The sequence below is a fragment of the Chelonoidis abingdonii genome, chromosome 3 (genome assembly GCF_003597395.2).
Source record: "Chelonoidis abingdonii isolate Lonesome George chromosome 3, CheloAbing_2.0, whole genome shotgun sequence".
NCBI lineage: Eukaryota > Metazoa > Chordata > Testudines > Testudinidae > Chelonoidis > Chelonoidis abingdonii.
In genome coordinates, this window is record NC_133771.1 from 48519960 (window position 1) to 48536318 (window position 16359).

The 16359-nt window shown below is 40.5% G+C and overlaps 1 protein-coding gene across 1 annotated transcript in view; it reads left to right on the forward strand.

Moving 5' to 3' along the window:
- Positions 1-16359, forward strand: part of HCRTR2 (hypocretin receptor 2) — a 60848-nt gene that overhangs the window by 34947 nt on the left and 9542 nt on the right. The window contains exons 3-6 of the mRNA XM_032771119.2: positions 1583-1761; positions 3289-3532; positions 9414-9529; positions 16019-16239. Coding sequence (XP_032627010.1) covers positions 1583-1761; positions 3289-3532; positions 9414-9529; positions 16019-16239 — 760 coding nt within the window. The remainder of the gene's footprint in view (positions 1-1582; positions 1762-3288; positions 3533-9413; positions 9530-16018; positions 16240-16359) is intronic.

Consider the following 16359-nt stretch of genomic DNA (forward strand, 5'->3'; position numbering starts at 1 on the left):
TTAAGGAAAATAACAAGACAAAAGTAAAATTCACATAGCCTGGAGCAGAGGTTCACAATCTTTTTCTTTCAGAGCAACCCCCAACATGCTATAAAAACTCCATGGTCCACCTGTGCCACAACAATGGCTTTTCTGCATATAAAAATCAGGGCCGGCATTAGGGGATAAGCAGGGCAATTGCCTAGTACCCCATGCCACAGGGCCCCCTGTGAAGCTATGTTGCTCAGGGTTTGGCTTCAGTCCTGGGTGGCAGGGCTCAGAGGCCCAGGCTTCAGCCCCATCCGATGGGACTTTGGCTTTCTGCCCTGGGCCCCAATAATCTAATGCTGGCCATGCTGGAGGACCCTCTGAAACCTACTTGCAGCTCTTCAGGAGGCCCCAGATTCCTGATTGAGAACCACTGACCTAGATACCTTGAGCCTCGGTGTTAACACCAGTTAATATAAAGTGGTGTCAGCAACAATCTTCTAAATTTACATCATTTCTTTAGTGTGAATAAGGCTCATGAGAGAGCATAGTGTGCATCTCCCCTGTAACCTGTTGCATTTCCTCTGCCATAATTTTCCTGGTTACCAGCTACAGATACCACAAATACATTGGTAGTATGTATCAAGTAAAAATAGTAGGGTTAAAAACAGTTTTGTAATTTAAATCACCAGAATAAGAAATATTCTCACTCAAGACTGTGTTTTAGTGAGCTCAGGACCAGACCTGTCTTCAGACTAAAATTCTGAAATCATACTTTGATGATTGGGAGAGTTGAGATTCAGGTCTGCACTTCTCATCTAGTTAATATATCTAAATTGGGCCAAACACTGAATCCCTGAAATTAAGGAAAGTTTGGATCCAGCTTGAGATTTGAAGACATGACCCATCTCTGCTCAAGACAGAAGAACATTCTGTGTACAAAGGATTAATTTGCTGTGGTGGTTAAATTGTTGAGGTGGTAGATTGGGGGACTGTAGGAGTCAGTTTTAAAAAGATTTCCATTCCCTCTTTTAAGACTGGGTTTCTGAATATTTTTGCTCTCTCAAGTGTCTTAAGGTTTTATGTCCTAGGTTATTACACAAAGCTGTTTTTTCTCAAGTTGGTTTCCACAACCTCAATTTTTACTTCACTAGTTTTACTGATTTATTGATTTACTGCACTCAGATGTAGTCAGAGTGTTTTACCTGGTTTATAAAGCTTTACAATTCGGATCAATAGGAAAAACAAACTAATTTCTGGAAACCTTATACTCTATAAAATTTACTGCATTTTGTTGTGCCTGTAATAACATAAATAAAATAAACTGATCTACACATCAAACCAACAATTCCTAAACTGTAGTCTGTGGAGAATTGATTGGTCACATGACTTTGGCTCCTCCTTGTTTCTAGCTATTTCTCCATGCTTCCAGGCTGTTCACTATAAAAGAAAATTAATTGTCCCTACATATTTACATTATACTACATTTTTAAAACCTTCAGAAAACGTTTCTTCATCCTCCGATTACTTTAGTTGCTTCTGTAAAGTGTTGTCTCATTGAAGTGTTCCTTCCACATATTGTTTCAAATGTACTAATCCTTCTTTGCAAATTCAGTTTGTATTGCAGTGTGGAAGAACCATCACATGCGGACAGTTACCAACTACTTCATAGTAAACCTCTCCCTGGCTGATGTTCTTGTCACAATCACTTGTCTTCCAGCCACATTAGTAGTGGATATCACAGAAACTTGGTTTTTTGGGCAGACCCTCTGCAAGGTGATCCCTTATTTACAGGTATTGTTCTCCATACTACTGTTGTTGTCAAAAAGGAACAGTACAGTAGAATCTGCTTAATTGGGACTTCCTAATGGAGGGAATTGGCATTGTGATTTAAGGGCTACTTCAGTTCCAATGTCCAACTACGTAACATTAAATAAAATTATTTACTGAATAAGTATTATTTTCAGGATTTTTTCTCTTAGGCAATAAACACACTGGGACAGAATCTGTGATACTCTTCACCTGGTGTAGTCGTTTACATCAATGCAAAGTGGACATAAAACATTAAAATATCAGAACAGTAATGTTTCGTGCCCGCTTTGCATGGATATAATGACTGCCCACGGTGCCGGGTGACAGACCATCTGTCCCTCTGCACTTAGAAAGTGGGGTTCAGAATTCCATACGCCTTGCTAAGTGCTATGTAGAAATAGCCAAATGTTCCCACGGGCAGCAGAAGTTGCTCATACTCTCCCAGTTAAGCATCAGTTATTGCCATTCATAATTATTAGGTTAAATCAGTTCTGAGGCCCTTTTCAGTGAAGTGATTAACAACTATGCCTTCCTTTTCTCTTATCAGACTAAATGGGCCAACGGGGCATTCCAGTATGGTAAACCTTTGGACCTTTTCACTGGTGTAAATCCAAAGTAACTCAATGGAAAATTGGGTTTACAGGGGTGTAACTGAGGTCAGAATCAAGCCCCCCCGTGCACAAAATATTCCAAAGGGCGCAGCACGGGCCATAGTATTGGTCATGTATAATAGTACCATGAATTGATCTGTGGATATGTGTTACCCTCTGCTCCACTGCATAGAATCAAAATTGCACAACTTATTTCAGAGTGCACAGCACTGCTACATGAGATTGTTGTTGGTACTTTAACTGTTGGCCTGCAGCTGGTTTGGAAGACACCACTGAATGCAGAAAGGATGTGAAACTGTCACCCAGTGTATTGAGCAGAAGAAAATGAGCATTTGTTTGTAGCCAGTGGCAAAATCCAATGATCCTATTTTTATCAACTGCAAATGGATTCTTTTTCATGTGACTGTGATTTCCCATTGCCTTTGTGAAAACTGGGAAGACACAATGATACAGGTTCATAGCACATCAAACGAGATAATGTCCCCTACAAAGTAAGATGTAGCTAGTGGGTTTAAAGCTTTATTTTCATATTGCAAAAATATACGCTTTTACAAATAATGCTTTCAAAGTATAGGATGGATGACTTTATTCTTATGAGGCCTGATTCTGCCATACTTATTCAAACTGAATGGTCTGTGAGTTGTCATGTTGATTCCAATGGGATTACACACAGATTAATGTACTTCTGAAAACGAGTAAGGCTGGCAGACTCAGGCCTGTGTGAATTTTGTGACAAGTGATATAAAAAAGTATTTGTTTTTCTTGAAAGAATCACAATTCAACAGCCCCTGATCATGGGATATCAACTCTAAATAGATTTCTGATGGTATTGAAAATATAAATTGTATTCAAGGTAAAAAAGCAGAAAAGTTTACACAATGTTTCCTTGTTTCCTTAGACTGTGTCAGTCTCTGTGTCTGTACTAACGCTTAGCTGCATCGCTTTGGATCGCTGGTATGCAATTTGTCACCCTTTGATGTTTAAAAGCACAGCCAAGAGGGCAAGGAATAGCATTATCGTTATCTGGATTGTGTCCTGCATTATAATGATTCCTCAGGCTATTGTTATGGAGTGCAGCAGTATGTTCCCAGGATTAGCTAACAAAACTATCTTATTCACAGTTTGTGATGAGCAGTGGGGAGGTAAGTGTGTTATTGATCATAGGAATGGAATTATACTGCCAGGATATAATGAAAAGAGCTTGGCATGTTAATATGCAGTAGGGCTATATCTGCATATCACAATGCTTTAAGCTCTTTCTTAATTATATGGTGGTTCTTGAAACTACTGTGTTGTGGGGTTTTTTTGTTTTTTGTTTTCGTTTTTTTTTAGAAACTGTTACATTCCATCTTACTCTGCCTTGCTAATGTTCAAAATAAATTGGAAGACAAGTTCAGATGGATGCGCAATAAGAGGCATTCTGTGTCTTGGCCATGTTAATGTTCTCAATTGGAACAAATGTTCCCATCCTGTAATGTTTATCTTTACATAACTCTTATTGATCAAAGGAAGGTAGAGATTTATAAGGACTTCAGAAATCACAGAATAGACCATTGGTCCATTTTCCTGGGATCCTGACTTTGGCAATTGTCTGCATTATATAAATTCCTCAGAAATCTCCCAGAGTTACGATTCAAATTGCATCCAGCTACAGAATTTATAAACCTGCCAGCAATATAGGAAGCAGTTTATTCTGCAGTTTGGACTGTGGCCTGGAAGCATTACTAACGTTATTTGGAAAACATGATCTATTACAAATGATTGCATCCAAAAAGTACAAATCAGTCCTTCCAGATTACTCTTGCACTGAGCAGTGTTGGAATTTGGGCTACTTTCAGGTAGTCTAACTTCCAGGAAGTGGCCAGGACTAACTGCAACAGGAACTACTAGGGCTCAACTCTGGTGGGCCCTGGAATAATTCCAGCACTTATAGTGCATGTGAGTTGTGCACTGAGACTCTGACACTGTATATAATCACCATAATATCATCATTCACACTCAGCAAAGTAATGCCAGGATTGCCAAGACGTAGCTAAAATAAACTTGGTTAACAGCTTCAAGTCAGACTAAAATAAAATCAGATTATCTCTCAAGATTGTAATTTTTTTTAAAAAGCTGTCCATCCCTGTGATCAGTTTGTTATATTGTAATCAGATTGTGTTTTCATGTATTATTGTAATTGGTTACTTTAAGCAAAGTTTGGCATTAACTGATGAGGGCTCTGATGTTATGTTTTGAAGATTCCATCTTGGTCCTAGTGTAGTAATTGAAACTACAAATTTACCCAAATTGTGAACTCAAATTGTAAAATGTGTGTAACAATTCATAAGATATCACAGTAACCTGATGTTAATGGAAAAGGTGCAAAAGGATGTCTCAAAGACTGGATTAGTCTAGACCACCGGTGGGCAACCTGCAGCCCATCACAATAAGCTGATTGTGGGATGTGAGACATTTTGCTGATGTTGCCCATCCACAGGCATGCGCCCCCCCCCACAGCTCCCAGTGGCCAATGGGAGCTGCGGGAAGTGGTGAGTCAGAGGGATGTGCTGGCCGTCGCTTCCCACAGCTTCCATTGTGGGGGGGCTGTGCCTGCAGATGGTCAATGTCAGCAAAATGTCTCATGGCCCACAATCAATCAGCTTATTCTGATGGGCTGCAGGTTGCCCACCACTGGTCTAGACAGAAAAGTTTTGTAATATAACCCAGAGAGTGTATTAAAATCATGCCAGTGTAAGCCAAATGTAGAACTGATAATTAATAAACCAACGTTGCAATGTAGGAAATTTCGGCCTAACTGTTGGACAAAATAATATGCGGATGGGCTATTCTACCCATCACTCCCTTTGGAGTCCTAAACAAGACTTTGGTGGGAGAATTATAAGCTGTTTAATAGCAACTATTGGCTGAAGTACAAGTAAACCGGAAGAGCAAGCTTTACCATTATGGCTGCCACCCCCATCATCTCCTGGGACCCTTGTAACACAGTTGAGCCTTTATTGTCCTAATTCTGAAAAATGTCCTACCTAGACCAGGCCAAAGAGAGAGACCCAGATGACATCATGACCTCCACTGGCTCCAGCTAAATCCCAGCCGCCACCTGGAATGCTGGATTTTGTCATCCTTCCCGCTTCTGTGTCCATTTCATTCCCCACCATATTTCTTCTCTTTCCTTTCCCTCTCTGCATTCTGGCTGGTAAGTGTGTAGCTTAGTTGGCCAAGACTGCATATCATGCAACGCTGCTCTGATCCTGTGACCAAAAAGATGCCTAGAAGCAATGCCCTAAATAACCCAATGCTGTTATAAGTTGGCCAAGTCTTGGAGTGCTGCTAAAACCATGTGCTGTGCCTGTGTTCCTCTAGCAATAAGACTACAAATAAGTCAGTGCCAAAGACAGAAGCTGCACTTGTCGTCATTGCTGTTCCTTTCTCTCCCTTTCTGTGTGCATCTGTCTCATTTTGTCTTCAGGAAATCAGGATGACACTTTTAGCAACAACAGCAATGACAGCTTCAGCGCATCTCAACTAACTTCTTCCCTTTCCCCCACAAGGACAGTTATTACCATCTTTAACACCAAAAACTCTCAGATAGAGGTGGAAGTGTTTCGTGTTCCTTATGAACATTCTCTGCAGCTAAAGGGAAGAGGGAACAAGGGGCACTGCTAAAATAAAAGCTTATTCAACACTTTACATTTAATGTTTGCCATGGTACTAAGCAGGCTGAGGTGTCTGTACACCAAACCCTGCATCTTGTTTGAAATTGTTTAATGTTGGACAGTGGCAGGGTCAAGTTAACACCTTTGACTCTTTGGGCCCATTCATTCCATCAAAATTAATACACCATCCCCCTCTTATGTATGCAGGGTCATGGTGTCTTCAGTATGTTGATGATACCAACTCCAGTTCTCTCTTTTCCAATTCAGCCATTCCTCTTGAATTCCTTAGCCAGAGGGGCAGAGATGAGAGCTGGCTGTCTCAATCCAGGTAAAACTGCAGTGAGTTTCATAGGAGGAGGGAAACGTCCAGCAAATGTGGCATGAATGATAGCGGCTCTTTTAGCTGAGGGAGCACGCTTGTCATTTGTTACTAGCTTTCTCCATCTCAGGACATTTTTGGAAATATTCATCTCCCCTGGAGATCCTAATTGTTGCTTATAATTGCAGATCTGACTATCATAATCCATGACTTTCTCTCTTCAAGTTTAGATCTACGTGTTAAATCAACCCAGAAACAGAAAATGATCCAAAAAAATGCAGCAGCTCAATAATTATATAGGGTATTTTGCCAGCAGCATGTGATGTCAGTGTTCCAGGATCTGCACTGGCAGCCTGTTGGTTTCCAAGAGAAATGCAAATTGTTGAGATTAATGTGTAGGGTCCTAAATGGCTCGGAAGCAGCCTACTATAGAGACTGCTTCTCACCCCATGCCTGGCTGCTGTGCTGCAGATGTAAACCAAAGTCTCGTGAGCTGGAGCCCCCTCAGTAGAAATGATAGGGAGCTGCCTGGAGAGCATTCTTCAAAAAAGGCCCCATAGTATGTAATGACTTCCTTCCTTTGGTCCAAAATATCCAGAAACTGCTGACCTCCATGGTATGTTCCAAAGCCTGCCACATTTCGCAGGCTTTGAGAAAGGTAGGAAGCGACTTGACAGTGACTGGTATTTTGTGCATAGAACAAGGTTTTGGTTTGTGTCTGAATAATTTCTGATAGTTGCTTTCAGGTTTGGGGTGAGGGGAAGCTGAATTCCAGAAATGATGATGTGTGGGGCAAACTTACCAAAAGTCCATGGAAAAGCTGATAAATCAGAGAGCTGAGCCACATTCTCTGTAATATCACCACTAGATCATCACCATCTCTATCCCACTACTTTTTGTTCTAATCTGTCCTTTCAGACTCTTCCTCCATTCCCTTCCAGCAGGCTGTCAGTCTCTCATTCCTCAAATCCAAAGACCTTTCATTCAATTTCTCCTACACATACCCACCCCCTCCACCCACCCACACACACCCACCCCCCAGTTGAGTGATAGGTGGAGTGGGGTGAGACTCTGCATCTGTCGTCAGGGATCTCAGGTGTGGGATAAACACGTTGGCAAGTACCATCTCCTCATTCTACCCCCATGAATGCTTTTGAGTTTTTCCCATCCTTTTCAGCAAAGGGGGTTAGACATGGTGATCTTCCGGTGCTTCTTGGAGAGGGGACCCCAACACCTCTGTATCCCACCTTCATGTCTGAAAGCCCATGTAGGGCCATCTAAGATAAGGATTTTTCTCTCCCCCAGCCATTCCCCACACCTGGCCTGTGTGGGAAGGATTGATGTTTTCAGTTAGGCAGCTGAAATGTCACCACTAAACCATCTGATAAATGACCAGCATCCCAGACCAGTTCCCCCCTCCTGCCTGCTGCAGTAATTACTAGGCAGATTGAAAGCTTTATTTTGGCTTGAGAAGCTAAACAGATTCAAGCTTCTTAAGTAAAAGTTCTGCAAAGCACATTGCCCTGGGTGGACGAGGAACACAGGTTTCCTTTGATGTTCAGCCACTAGCACTTCGCAGGTGGCTGAACTTCAAAGGAGAATGCTGGCTTTTTCCTCCAACCTGGCCCATCAGTGCTCTGTATTTAGCTGGCCTTCTTTAATGTTTCCATTTTATTCAGACTGCTAAATTGGAAACCATAAACTCCTGATGATACCTTGCTGCCTGCAGAGCTCTGATGAGGCAGGTGGCAATGCCTTGGGAGTAAGAAGAATCTATTCTCAACTTTCTCATTGACATCCTGTGGTCTCAATAAATTGCATAAACTTAATTTCTCCAGCTGTGAAAGGTGAATGAAGGTATTTCCCTGTCTCATAGGAGTATTGTGGGACTTAATTAATTTAAATTCATCATGTGTAAAGCATTTTTGAGATCATGGCAGCTAAACAAGTCCAAATTATCATTAACAATAAAATAAATGTTCAAACTACTAGAGAAAAGGCGTTGATGGTATAATTGATGTGAGCACCACAGACCAAAACATACAGGGTACACTTACAGGACTTAACAGCTGGTAATAAAGAATACTCAAGAAAGGGTGTGCAGCATTAAAGTGGCACCATCATGTACTCTGAATGGTGGCAGTTAGGTGTTGTATATCTTATCCATTTATCTCAGGAGCAGAAAGACATCCTTGTCTGTCTACCTTAAGTACTTATATGCCCTCATCGCTATCTCCGAACCTGAACACCTTACAGTCTTGAATGTATTTATCCTCACAACATGCCTGTGTGGTAGGAAAATTCTGTTATCCTCATTTTACAGATGAAGGGCTGTGGCAGAGAGACTATGTGGTGTAGCATTGCACTCAAGGGGGATGTGATTTCTAAAGCATGCTAACATGTTGGTGCATTAAGTGGTCTGCGGAGACTGATGGTGCTGTTTGAAAAAATGGTACTTTAAAGAGCACAAAGGAGCCTTTGATGTGTACCATCAAGGGCTACACAGACCAGTTAATTCACAACATGTTAGTGCACTTTAGAAACCACCTGCCCATCGGGGGTGTAGATAAGCGCTAAGTGACATACCCACAGTTGCACATGATGTCTGTGGCAGCGCAGAGACTTGAGCATGGGTCTCCCATGGCCCAGGCTAGCACCTGAGCATGCTTCCTCTCAACGATATATTAAATTGCACTATTCATTGCGGACAGAGCATTGTAACACCATGACAGAGTTTGAATACTTGGATAACAGTTTTTAGATAATAGCTTCCTGTATTGATTAAAAATTAACAGACATGTAACAAAGAAATGTGACATAGCACTTCATACACCAAGGTGATGTACTACTATGCAGCAAAAGCCTATTTAAAAAATATGAACAGAATGACTCTAAAAGCAATGGACTAATTTCTGCCATCAGATGCATGTATATATCTGTCATTATAATCAATGCACCCTGCGCTTGAGTATCTGCAGGTATAATGTGACTTTATTTTTAAACTATATTTGTATGTACATTCTTTTTATATTTTGATTCTCTTTCCAGGTGAGGTCTACCCCAAAATGTATCACATCTGTTTTTTTCTGGTGACATACGTGGCACCACTGTGTCTTATGGTGTTGGCCTATTTACAAATATTCCAAAAACTATGGTGCCGCCAGGTAAGTCATTGATTTATATGGCTTATTATGTTTGTCTATTTGAATAGACAACCTTTTTCTCCATAAATTCCGTAATGCCACTTAGGACCTGATCAATACACCCTTTTGTACCCAACAAACTTCAATAGCAGTTTTGGGCGTGCAATTACAGAAGACTAGGATGCAGACTATTTCATTTATTAATGATGGCAGCCAAGCAGAATGAAAAACTACTTGTGCTCAAGTCTAGAGCCATCTAGGATATGGAAGATTTGGGGACAGAGGAAGCAAAAAGATCAGTTAAGGGAAGAAGATGGATCCCCAGTTGTCCTGACTGAAGGTTCCTACTGCGAGAGAATAGCTGTTGAGCTCCGAGGTTGATTTTTACATGGATATTTTATATCTCCTTGAGCTGCAGAGGTGTATGAAAGTTGCCATTTTTTCTCATTTTGTTACAAACTCAAAACTGAGCTGAAATTTTTGTACCCGCTCATGTATTTGTTGCTGAAAAATGTGCCACCATTTTCCAGCAATAATGGGCCCAGTCTGAGGAAAGGTTGCCTTACAAATCTAAAGTTCTGTTTGCAAATGTGGCCATTTTCTCAAATTTTGCATTGGAGTGATAGGAAAACAAAATAACAGCAACAAAATCATCTGGGATGGGTAACATAAATAATTGTTTCTGAAAATTTTCACACCTTTTCACCACATTCATCTAACACTGTGTTGGAGCATCATTTTCAGCACTTGAATACTCTGTGCAGATTAGCAGAGGCTTCTTCACCTGCTGCTGCAATGATTTACATAGGACCTGCTAGATCCCTATCCAGCCCCTGCTGCTACCCCATAAAAGACCAATAAAAGTGGGCATGTTGAAGATGTAGGGTGTGAGGTGAGAGACTCCATATTCCAAACTTTCATGTGTGAGTCTATCATTTACTTCACCACTTGACCATGAATAATTGCCCTCCTGTGATTACTTCTGATGAGATCAGGAGATGGGATGTCCTGTTACAGATATAATAACCACCAGATCAGGGACATAGATCCAGATGGAGCTGCATGTACTATCACATGTAGACTTAAAATTTTCAAGTGTATGCATGTCAAAACAAAAAATGCATAAAAATCAGATTTTTCACATATTCCCAGGACATACGTTACCTGTAAGAGTTGATGAAATCGCAAAAGCACAGCACAGGGGTTTGTGATGCCATTGGTTCATGGATTATCCTGGACTCGGATGTTGTTAGGTTTTGGTTTTTTTAACCTTTCTGTTTACAAATATGTTATCTGTAGTTTTAAGTCCAGCCATGTTCAGTTTTCATAATTCAAGATCCTAAAACTCTTTTTTTAAATATTTTTTCAAGTATTTTGGTATTTAATCTTTAGAATAAGAGTGAATCATGTGGACTCTATCAACATAAGGTTTTTTTGCTAGTTGGCCCTATTTTTTAAATCAGGCTAACACAGTTTTCAGATGCTTTTACCTTGTCCACACTGAAAACACATGTGAGGATGATCCTGATTTGAAAATTGATTATGTAGCAAAAAGAAAGCATCACTAAGGTATTGTTGCTACTACTGATGGAGAATTACAGATGTAAGTTTTCCAAGTGTAGATATAGTTAAAGTGTACAAGGGATCATGTTAAGGGAAATTAACACCACTCATACCTATTAGTGACTGAATTGGCTTGCAGACATCAGGCATCCTTCTAAGTGAGGTAGGTGTGCCACAATCTATTTTTAGTGTAATTGAAATGTATTTTACTGAATTAGGGCTGTCAAGTAATTAAAAAAATCATGATTAATTGCACAATTAAACAATAAGAGAATACCATTTATTTAAATATTTTGGGGTGTTCTGTACATTTTCAAATATATTGATTTCAATTACAACACCCAATGCAAAGTATGCAGTGCTCACTTATATTTTTATTACAAATATCTGCACTGTAAAAAACCGAAAGAAATAGTATTTTTCAGTTCACCTAATACAAGTACTGTAGTGAAATCTCTGTATCATGAAAGTTGAACCTACAAATGTAGAATTATATACAAAATAATAACTGGATTCAAAAATAAAACTGTAAAACTTTAGAGTCTACAACAGGCCGCAGCAGCAGGCCCACCGGAGCCGCGAGACCAGTAGACCCTCCGCAGGTACGACTGCGGCAGCTCCACCGGAGCTGCCTACCGCCCCCTGGCAAAATGCCGCCCCTCTCCCCGGTAATGCTGGTGCCCTAGGCGACTGCCTAAGTCGCCTAAATGAAAGCGCCAGCCCTGCACCCATGCTAATAATGGGTTCAGGTTGATAATGATCCAAAGCAGTGCAGACTGACGGATGTCATTTTTTTTATCATCATTTTTTTTATCATTTTTTATCATGCCACCAGCAGAAAATTGATTGATTTTTTTCTTTTTTAGTGTTGTTCGGGTTCTATAGTTTCCACATTGGTGTGTTGCTCTCTTAAGACTTCTGAAAGCATGTTCCACACCTCATCCCTCTCAGTGTTGTCACTGTCTTTAGAAATCTCACATTGGTACCTTCTTTGCATTTTGTCAAATCTGCAGTGAAAGTGTTCTTAAAATGAAAAACGTGCTGGGTCATCATCTGAGACTGCTATAACATTAAGTATATGGCAGAATGTGGGTAAAACAGAGCAGGGAACATACAGTTCTCCCCCAAGGAGTTCAGTCACAAATGTAATTAATACATTATTTTTTTAACGAGCATCATCAGCATAGAAGCATGTCCTCTGGAATGGTAGTCGAAGCATGAAGGATCATATGAATCTTTAGCATATCCAGCATGTAAATACCTTGCAATGCTGATTACAGAAGTGCAATGCGAACATCTGTTCTCACTGTCAGGTGACATTGTAAATAAGAAGAGGCCAGCAATATATCTCATAAATGTAAACAAATTGTTTGTCATAGCAATTGGCTGAACAAGAGTGGACTTGTAGGCTCTAAAGTTTAGCATTGTTTTGTTTTTGAGTGTAGTTATGTAACAAAAAAAAAATCGACATTTGTAAGTTGCACTTTCATGCTAAAGAGAATGCACTACAGTACTTGTATGAGGTGAATTAAAAATATTATTTTTATTTATCACTTTTACAGTGCAAATATTTGTAATAAAATTATAATGTGAACACAGTACACTTTGTATTCTGCATTGTAATTAAAATCAATATATTTGAAACTTAGAAAAAAATCCAAAAATATTTAATAAATTTCAAGTGGTATTCTATTGTTTAACAGTGTGATTTAAAGCTGCGATTAATTGCGATTCCTTTTTTTTTACTTAATCATGTGAGTTAACTGCGATTAATCAACAGCCCTATTCTAAATCTTTGGCAATAGCCCCAAGTAAGGAATCATGCTGTTTATCAGAATGCAATCTAAATATTCTGACTACTGCAATGTATCAATAATCTTGCTAGACATCCATAATATTCAATGTACTAACAGCCAAGACGTTCCCAGGCCTTGACAGAAAACTTCTTGAAGCAGTTTGTTTTAAAATGAGGGCTGTTTTTAAAGTGAATTTTCAGGTGGTTAAAAGTTACATTGCTTACTAATAGGCAGCCCCCCCTGCTGTTCATAAGGATTTTGTTCTTTTATGATTCATGGAGAAGAGATAAAGCAAGAGCTGAACAATCTCCATAGAACTGAATGACTTCATGCTAGGCATGCTGACACACATTCAATAATTAGAGAGTCACATACATGTGCTTATATTTATTGGGTCCATTGTGGTTTTGTTTTCAATTTTTGTCTGAGTTTTAAAAGCAAGATTATGATGCTTGACTTTCCAGCTTGATACATGTGGGGTGGAAACAGAAGTTTTACAACTTCTAGCGCCTGTTCTGACAATTCTAAATCCTGATGTAAAGCATCTGAGGATTTTAGAGAGTTTATTTGTGTTCTACAAATTTTCTCAGCTAAATATGTCCCTATAATTCATTTGATAGTAATAATTGGGGATAGTGTGTGTTGTACTGGTATGTACGTGATTAAAATGTGCATCAGTAGTATGTATGTAAGACTAACTTTATTCTCTTCAGGCTGTAGTACTTTAGCAGCCTGACTGTGAGTATGGATTTTAATTTTATATTTTTTTTGCCTGTGTTAAGGTTTTTTCCCCATTTTGAACTTTAGCGTACAAAAAGTGGGGACCTGCATGGACCCTCCTAAGCTTAATTCCTAGCTTAGATCTGATAACGCTGCCACCAGCCAAAAATATAGTGTTTGGCACATTTCCTGTTCCCCCAAAACCTTCCCTGGGGAACCCAAGACCTAAACCCCTTGGGTCTTAAAACAAGGAGAAATAAACCATCCCCCCTCCTTTCCCCAGTTCTCAGAAGAAGTCGACCTTTTCTTGTGTAACCTTTCGTACTTGGTCTCGCCTCTGAAGTATTTTGGGGAAGTTGAAGCAAAATCCTTTTACATGTTTGAATTATGTGAGGGTGGGGAAAAGAAAGCCTTTTGGTCTATAACAGATTAACTAGTTGGGAGAAATAAACCCAGAAACTTTCTTGTTGAACTTTACAGAACTAGTTGAAACTTTTCAAGTGATCAGTGCTTTAAACAGGTTTAAAATGGAGGTATAAACAGTGGCAAAATATTGAAGATAGAAACAATTTTTCCTGCACAGTTTGACATTTTCATTATATTTGTGCTCATGGATTCTCTGTGAGTGAAATTCACCTGCAGTTCACGGGGCCAGCATAAAATCTCCTGGGAGGGGCACTGAAGGAGGTGGGGAGAAAACAGATCTTGCTTCAGAGATAAGTGTAAAAACGCCTGCTTTTCACCCTGGCCTCAGTCCGCTTATGTGATGTCCCACAGCATGTATACTTACAGAAAACAAAACCAAAGCCTGTTTCCTGCTAGCAGGAGCGTCAGTTTTTAGTCGTGGGAGGATCAGAGAGGGAGACTGTGAGAGGTGGGAGGCTATAAAGGAAGAGTGAGAAGTATGGAAGCAGGTGTTGAAAAGGACACTGTAGGGAAGCAGAGAGGAAGAATGGGAGAGGGGCTGAGCAGCTGGAAGCTGGAGAGTAGCCATGTTTTGTGTGTGTTTTTCAGGTTGAAATTTCAACCCAGAAGAATGACCCACAAATTGGGAGTGGGGACTAGCTTTGCCCTAAGTCTCAGAAAGGAGAAGGCTGACACAAACAAAGATATATTTTTTTTAATCTCATGATCGGCCCAGTGTTATGGTTTTTTGGAGTCCACCTCATAGATTTTTAATACTTTTGGGGCAACTCTTCTTCCAGGCAGGGACCAGCACCTCCTCCACAGGAGACATTAACAAATGCTGAGGAGTTTCTGATGCCCTGCTTCAGGAAATTAAAGTAATGAGACATGTGGGCTGCCTGGCCTAAAGGAGAACTGGGGAAATAGCGAACGGAGCCCACATGAGTGCTAGGCAGAAGTGGGGAGTTGACCCAGTGTACTGTGACAGAGGCTCTGGCTAGTGTAGCTGTGTCTCTGCAAGAGCCCTTTGCAGTTAGTCGGCTGCTTACCCAGAACTTAGATGTCCAAGTTCCACCTGGCACAGCACCCACTCCTGAGGGATTCGGTGAGTCCATGTCTGCACTGGTGTTGGGACCACAGACCCCTGGCTAGCTGCTCTGACTAAGGAAATTCAATCTTTTCCAACCCACCTACCACAGGAAGTGAGAGAGCCAAGCTCTCCCATTCAGTCTTCATGGGGTGTCTGTACATGATGAGGTGCCCAAAAGATGCACTACCAGTTAGTCCCATCAGGCATCAGAGAGCTGAGGAGGCCAAAATGAGCATCTCTTGCCCCCCTGGTCAACTTTATACTTACTGAGAAGCCTTTAAGGGTGCCCCCTTTCCTTTATTCTGTAACCTGCTCTTAGCTAAAATGTCCTTTTTTCACCACACCATCTGGGCTTTCTGCCACTGGTCCTCCTTCCTCCATGAGCAGTTTCTCCACCAGCAGGCTCTCTGTGCTTGCCAATCTGCAGAGAGCAAAGTGGGCAAGCACCTACCCATTTAGACATAGCCTAACTTGTCATACATCTTGTTATGATTCCCCCACGGCCCCCACCACGCACACCATTTGCAACTCTCTGTAAGGAATACCCTGGGCAATGATCACAGTGCAGAAAAAATAAGTTCACTCCCCCCCCCCCCCAAATAAATAGGGAGAGCACAGCTGCTTTATGGACACTTAGGACACACATTTGAAAATTCTATCAGCGTACAAAGCCCTATGTGCACACAGCTATGTGCGTAGTTATGTACTTATACAGACAATCCCAGCCATGACTTAGTAATACCTTTTAAAACCTGTTTCTCTTAAATGAACAGCAGTGTTTGTTTGACAAACTACTAAACTGTACTGTGTTATCATGGAGCTTTATTTCAGCCTGTCTCTCTTTTTTGTATTAACTCCCTACAATGCTTCTTTTTACATGGTGATGAATTTCCCTTAGAGAAACAGCATTAACAAAGATTCCATTTACTCTTTTAGATCCCAGGAACTTCCTCAGTAGTTCAAAGAAAATGGAAGCCTCTGCCCTCTTTAGCACAGCCTCGGGGGCTGGGACAGTCAACCAAGTCAAGGACTGGTGGGGTAGCAGCTGAAATAAAACAGATTCAAGCCAGGAGGAAAACAGCGCGTATGCTAATGGTGGTTCTCTTGATTTTTGCACTTTGCTATCTACCAATTAGTATCCTCAATGTCTTAAAGAGGTAAAGTTTGTCCACAAGCAGTAAGGAGTTTGGGGAAAGTTTTCTGTCTAAAAGCATTTCTCTATGACGTACTTTGCTATATTCTTTTTTTTTTTTTAGTTTGACATAGATACCCACATA